The 7,283-nt window shown below is 43.2% G+C and overlaps 1 protein-coding gene across 2 annotated transcripts in view; it reads left to right on the top strand.

Moving 5' to 3' along the window:
* The first annotated feature begins 637 nt into the window (after positions 1 to 637).
* LOC118210448 (protein spinster homolog 2-like) overlaps positions 638 to 7,283 on the top strand; it is a 64,076-nt gene continuing 57,430 nt past the window's right edge. The window contains exons 1-3 of one of the 2 annotated variants that reach the window (XM_035386659.1): positions 639 to 881; positions 977 to 1,120; positions 2,684 to 2,967. In XM_035386659.1, the coding sequence (XP_035242550.1) occupies positions 2,736 to 2,967 (232 nt within the window). In that variant the 5' untranslated portion in view covers positions 639 to 881; positions 977 to 1,120; positions 2,684 to 2,735. Of the gene's footprint in view, positions 1,121 to 2,683; positions 2,968 to 7,283 lie in introns of both variants that reach the window. The other variant, XM_035386660.1, reaches the window with a different exon arrangement.

The raw sequence follows: 7,283 nt of genomic DNA, 5'->3' as shown, positions 1-7,283 counted from the left end.
TTTTGATTAATAATTTATTGGACAGCATTGTTTAAGGCAAGCTAAGCCTTTTAAAGCATTCAATAACATGAGCAGCAAACACTGCTTCACAAAATGTGGCTATGCTCACATAAACAGAGGAGTTTTTTTTCTGCAGAACATTTTTTGAGATACAGTTTAGAAATTCAAGCAGCCATACAGTGGCAGTAGAACAAGTAGCTCTCTGACATATTCGAGCTTTAAATCAGATCAGTGCATTGCCTCACACAGGTCTGACTTTTTCTTCCTTTTATATAAAAGAACCCCCACTATTTTTCTAATCCAAACAGACACCATGGATGCAAAAAACAGAAACAGTGTGTCACAACAATGCTGTGACCTCCGTTTGTCTGGTCTCACTTACCATTTCCCTTTCTTTGGTAAAAGGTGAGTCTTTTTTGTTTTGTTTTATAATAACACTCATGCACTAGGACTAGCGATGCCTCCAGTTTGGCTGACGGCTGTTGATCAATCACAGTCCACATCGGTCCAGAGACGTACTACGGTATGTCAATATGCGCCTGGGCAGGTTATCGTTAACCGATCATTTTCATTCATACAGCCACAAGTGACAGGGGCAACAGAGTGCGACAAACAATTAGGCAATTAGGACCTATTTTTTTGCCTCCCATCTTGTACCAGCATCGACCTCCGTCGCTTTTCACACCGCGAGAGCTGTCCGTGGTTCTGAATATTTATTCCAACATTGCAAACGCGAAATGCAATTGACAAGACGGCAGTGAGGCGAGTACAGTTCCAGGAAGTATTAAAGTTGGATAGATTGCCGATGAAAACAGATCATAGTGTGTGGTACTAGTCTTAAGAACTTACCGTTTGACCCAGATTGATCAACAAATGGTATGGTGGGTGGCATACTATTCCTGTTTTTGGTTTCCGGACAATGTCTTCGCCAACATGATCTTCGTCGAGTGACCATGGTGTTGATCTTTTTGAATAGACATATCAGAAACCTCCGTGGGTGTAACGCTGTCTAAACCGTTCGATCGTCATACAGACGTTGATGCTGAATGTCGAATTCAAATTCCCTCTGGTGTCTGGTGCTTCAAGGCCTGTATAGGTCAATGTTTCGTTCATACTGATGGTAAGTACTTACGGGCTTATAAATACCGCTTATTTCATTTCGGATCATTTTTAAATAACCTGTAGTATTACATAAACTGTCGCCATTCAATGCTGGATCTAACAAGTTTTCTTCGTTAAACTAACTCTATTGTTGAAACTAAAGTGAACTGTTTAAGTTGAAGTGTTTAATTCATTGCCAAGTTAATGATGCAGAAACAGACAGAGTGGGTCTGCCAAAGGGTTGCCAGGATAAATGGAAACACCATCTTCCAGTTTGTAAGTTACATCTGGCCGCCTGTGAATATGTTTTAAAAAAATTTTAAATAGTCAAGGACAGAACTATCAGAGTTATTTAACTTTGAAAATAAACTCCGAAGATTTCGCATTAAACGTTAGTGCACCAGTAGTAATGTGCGGTATATGAAAGATCCAGGGATGAGAGTATCACAGAATTACAAATGAAATTTTAGGAGAACGAATGTATCTTTTTGGCATCACGCATATAATCTCCACACTGGCCCACGTGGTTGCCCCACTGAACATATGTTGGAGAACAAAAGATCGCATTCCTGCTTTTTCGAATGTCCAGAAGGGCTGATACCTATAGCCCACTGACTTTCTCCTGCTTTTATGTATAAAACAGAATCGCCTGTTTTGTTCAGCGGTGCTATAGTGGTTATTGTGTCGTGATGCAATCGCAGCAAAACATGACCTTCAACAGCCAAAAACATGACTAATTGAATGGTGGACGGCTGAAAGCGTATTGTGCTGTTGCAAAATAATGGACATAAAATAGCTCGCAGTTAGATAAAAACCCATTAGACCAATCAATATTACTGCGCCATATAAGTGCAATTGCGATAGACAGGCTACTTCAGCACTATTTCATTCGTTCCGCGTCATTCTAGACAATGCTTCGGAGTTGTTTCTTTTAAGATGCAACCTGATCCATTTTTGACTCGCGTGCATGTATACGGGAACAAAACCGTTTCTGCGCACTGCTGTTGTGTTCAATTGTGCAACTTGGGGAGAAACTTGGGAGGGGGGGAGGGGGGCAGACTGGCCATATCGCCCAATGACGGGATTTGGAATATCTATAATTTATTGCAGAATCATGTTATTTTTCTCAGTGAAGCGGTTTTTTTTTTTTTTTTTGCAGGACTGTCCTGTAAAACATACCAATGTGTCAACGCGTAGCCTACCGCTTCTCTTTCCTATTTTCCGTGGAGTTAACGCTTTAAAACAAAGTACGCTGTTATTCGTTTGGCATGGCTGAGCAATTGACACTTGCTGCCTTTCCTTGCTCCGATACTAAGCTATGTTGTTTATGAAGTAGCAATCCCCCGCATTCCCGAAACATCAGGTACCACTGGCGATGTAAGGGAGGAGTTTGTATCGCCCGCCACACCCAGTTATAGCCTATTCTATTGCGAGGCGATAGTAACGGAACGGTAGCTACGGTCACCACACTGCTGGTAAAACATGAACCAGGATAACTCCGCGTCTACGAACCCATAAGAGAACGGCATTTCAGTTCCGATTACGTTTTCTACAGTTATTTTCTCTTTCTGGATCACTGCAGTTCCAAGGCTCTGCGGTTAATTCTCGTTGCGCTGGATCTATCGTGCCAGAAGATGTGTGTGGAGGGTGATGGATGCGAGCTGGACAGCTGCGGCAAGTCGGACTTGGTCCACACGCTCTCTGGCACAATGAGCCCCGGTCTGAAACCGACCGCCGATCTCCACCCGTGCAAACCCGGGCAGAAATTCCGCGCTTCTCTTCTGAGATGCAGGTCTCCCGCGGCCGCTGCAGGGATACTCAGTTTTGGAAACGTTCTGAATTACATGGACCGATATACTGTGGCAGGTAAGACCGCGATGTAGGTTATATATACACGCGGGTTTCGCGTTGGGTGAGAGGGAAACAGGTGATTTTGCTCTCATAGCTTCTCAAGTAGAATTTGTATTTACTCAAGTGTGGAGTGGAACATATGCGAACCATTTATTTCATTGTACCAGGTGGATCGCATGTTTTTTACTGAGAGCAAAGTTGATGGCAATAGATAACAATACCACGGCATACTGTGCAGAGCATTGTGAAAAGGAGCCTGTTATTCATATATCTGATTCAACGGAGGTAAATAAGTGCTTTGAGCAAATACACAGAACGTTTCTCTTAGACTTGATAATATGAAGCCTCTGTATCGTGTGTCTCAATAAAGGACAAAGTCTTCCCGTGGATCATGTGCTTCTACTGTAAACGAATATAGCCTACTGTTAAGTCATGAAACAGCTTCGAATTTATGATCAAAGAGTCTATCATACTCCTAAAAGGGATGATGGTGATGATGATTGGCATTGTAATTTCTGTAGCTGTTACAATAATCCTGTTTATTTAAAAACGTCGGTTATTTGCGTTTACATATAAACCCGCATTGATTTCTGTAAGTGAATCACAAGCACTGTTATATCACTGTAGCACGGTAGCCTAAACGTAGAGGTTGTCTCGGGTAAGACCAGTTCACTCGAGAGAAAAAAAAGAAAAAAAAATCACTTCCACTCAACGTATAAGGTAGTGACCTAATAGATGTAAAATTATCCTCACTAAAACATTTGCGCCTTTTTAGAACCTCGTGAGTGTAATTGTTTCCCATATTAAGTCATCCACAGGCTATCGTAGCCAACATGTAACAAGTACAGTATGTGTTCGAATTCAGTAGCCTACCGTTGTTTTATTAAAAATATACATGAATAGGCATAAGATCATGGAGTTAGGCATACGGCTTTCAGTCGATAACCTCATAGCTATTTCGTCTGCCTGTCCAACTGCTCAAGCCTACCTCCTCCATCGGCACAGCTCGCCCCCGTTGGAGGTGGAAAAAAAATCGACATCTGTTGGGGGTGAATCTATAAGATTAATTTTAAAGGCATTTTTGTAGCCCGTAATAATATATATTTTTTGTTTTATTTTGTTCATTTAATGACCTACACGCTAAACGATTCGGCCAAACACAAATTCACGAATAAATTATAATTTAATTATGTTATTATACCTAATAATTAATATGAATTATTAAAAATCTGAATGACTACCCCGGGGCAATGCAGTCTTAATATGACACTAACCTTAAGAGGTGAAAAACTCCTTCACCGAGAGTTGTAGTTTCCATAGAAACTACTGCAGTTAGCCTATTAATTTTTATGAGGCCAGTGAAAAGTTCTTTTGACTGCCATATATGGTACAAGTAGGACTGTCTGTAGTAGGCTATGTGATCAGCTGGCCCGACAGCGTAGTGATGTTAAAACGTATTTTGACTCACGTGACGAATTTGGCATAATTCAGCGGCGGAGGCGATTGGAGAGGGTTTTCTGGCCCGATAACACATACCAACGCGCGGTTTGCCTCTTACGCGCTCGTTACAGTTTCACTCTTACTCGCCTGCCCACTCCTACTCCGTGCTGAAATGATTTGTTCTCCATTACGGATAACACATGCGATTATTTATTTATTATTTTATTTTTCAAAAGAATAATATAATTTTTTAATTATTATTATTGCGGTCATATGAGCCAAGGGAATTTGAAATAACTCGCTCAAAGCCCACACAGTTATGGAATCACAATTCCCGAATGCTTCTGTTATTTTATATATTTAAAACAAGAGAGTATCAGCTTGTATAGGATAACCCATGTGGTATCTATGATGTGACGTATATCCATGTAGATCCGTGCAGATTGAACCAGATTATAGATGCTTAATATCCACAGTTCAGAGGATTTAGAGATGCCTTTGAAATGACATCAAGTTTCAGTGAATGACTAACTTTGAGAAATAATAGATTGTCTTTGTGAATTGCCTGGTGAAGCTGAATGCTGCCTCCTCAAATGTTGTGGGTTTCTCTACTGGATATTTTAAATACTTAGTGTTGTGTAGATATGTCTAGAGCATTTGACTGTGGTTGATCCACATAGAGACTGCTCTTCATCGGGTAATTATCAACATTGGCTTAAGTTTGACAAAAATTATCAGGGGTTCAATAATATCAGAATTATGAGATAATAATTATTCATTTGTGGCATTAAAACAAAGGTGCCGAAATATTATTTAATTAGATTGTCATGTGCTACAAGAATACCCTTAAACAAATCAAGCAAAATCAAGCAAGCATTTCTTTCTCCTCATCATTGTATAATTCATCTTCTTTCTTAATATTATTGTATTTTGCAATGGTTCTAATTTAGCATTTTGCTTCTGGCAAAGCACTGCTCCTTGTAGTCTTTAATTTATATGAAACTGTATCAAGGAAATGTATTTGATTGACTAGAAGGTCTGTTGTATCTGCTCGTTTCTCTCGAAGACATTTTGCCATAGTATTGCAAGCGTTTACATCATTCTGCATCGGTTTCAAATACAGTTTGAGGTATGCTCAGTCTAAATAATCTAAAAGCAACAATGCTTTCTCGCAGTGAGGATGTATCTCTCTTTGAGATTCACAATACAACGTTGGTCGGCAATGGGTTAAACAGTCTTTACAGCCTACCCCCACATTCTCACCCTTCTCCACACATGCAAATGCTGTTGCACCAATGGCAATGAAAATAGCACAATTCTGGCTTGTGCAGTGACTCAGGCCAGGCATATCCTCAAAGGTACATGCACTGATGTTTAATTGACAAGATTTTTTTTGTTTTTTAAGTAAAAGAAAGGCAAATTGGGTAAACTGGACTTCAACTCACGGTGCTGAAATGTGCGGTTTAGCTGTGCGTTTAAGTGATGAGATAGATGGCGGGGAAGAATGGCATGCCGTGTTTTTAAGATGGAGTCGGGGGGGCGGGGGGGGGGGGGGTGGGATTGCACCAATTGTGGAAGTGAGAAAGTGGGCCTTTCTGGTCATGTGATGTATTATATATGGGGGAGGCAGGCGGGTGGGCGGGGGGTCTGGTGACCAGGGTCCACTGCAGAGGGTATTCCCGCATTTGTGCCCCAGTCAGCAGTTCACCTAGGACCGGAGGAAGGCATTCCCGTCTGACTGCGTTTGTGTACCTCTCCAGCAGCCCCGAAGGGAGGAGGTGGGGGGGGGGGGGGGGTTGGAAGTGCTGAGGTTGGGGCTCACTGCCTTGAGCAGAAAGATAATTAGGCTCCCTTACACATCTGCTGTGAGCAGAGTCATCCCTGTCGCGTCTCGTTCCCGCCCCCAAAATCCCACCTCCGCCCCTGTGCGGGCGAGGAGTGCTTGTTGCACGTGTCCTCAGCTGGTCTGAGCGGTACGCTGCTCACGAGTGAGACTGGGGGGGGGATCTCTCCCGGACTGTGCAGCTTGCTCAGCCGTTACTGGCTCTGAATTGGTGTGGGGGGGGTGGAGGGGGGGCTGTGGCGGGGTGGGCGTAGTGAGCTGTGTCAGGGGAGCTGCCAGAAAGCAGCAGCCAATCCCCCGCCGTCCCGCCAGGGTGCCCCGGTCTCGCTGGATCTGTACGTGCGGTGAAAGTGCGGTGAGCGCTCAGACAGAAGGAAGCTGCAGACCTCGCCGCTGTTCTGCTCCCTTGCATCAAATGCGTCGACTGGGTAAAGAAATAAGAAAGACGCCAGAGATTTTAGCCTGACTGTGAGGAGGGAGGCAGGCATGTACATTTGGAGAGAGTTTGCCTGCAGGCCGCAAGTCCCAAGATCTACAGTGATCTGTGTATCAGACCCGTTCCCCTCATTCCAGCCAATCTGGTCTGCTCAGGCTCTGGTGCTTAAGCTGATCTTCAGGCTGATTTGAGCTCAAATCAACAGCTCTGTCAGAATCAGTGGGATGAGCCAAAATTATATTTTCTGTACAATTCCTTGGAACCAAGAAAAAAACCCCAGCATGCAGCAGTAAAAAAAAAAAAAAAAAAGAAACTGTTAAAGATGGAGTAGGGCAACGCCTGCAACAAAGGATTAGAAAATTGGAGAAGATTTATATGAACTCTGCATATACCCCGTTTTTATTCTCCGATTCCCAGAAGCATTTAAAACGGTACGTGAGAATAATGTCTCTTCATTCTCTGGTGTCATCTTGTAACGTCCCCTAGGGGGGTGTTTTTTTTTTTTTGTTCCTCTGCCTTCGCGGGCTCCTCCCAGCGCCGGCCTTACGCAGGGCAGCTGTTCGGCGTCATCTGGACGACCGCGCCGGTCGCGTTCTGTGGCTCGGCCGGCCG

This window comes from Anguilla anguilla, chromosome 12 (genome assembly GCF_013347855.1).
Source record: "Anguilla anguilla isolate fAngAng1 chromosome 12, fAngAng1.pri, whole genome shotgun sequence".
NCBI lineage: Eukaryota > Metazoa > Chordata > Actinopteri > Anguilliformes > Anguillidae > Anguilla > Anguilla anguilla.
This window is presented reverse-complemented; position numbering and strand designations above follow the sequence as displayed.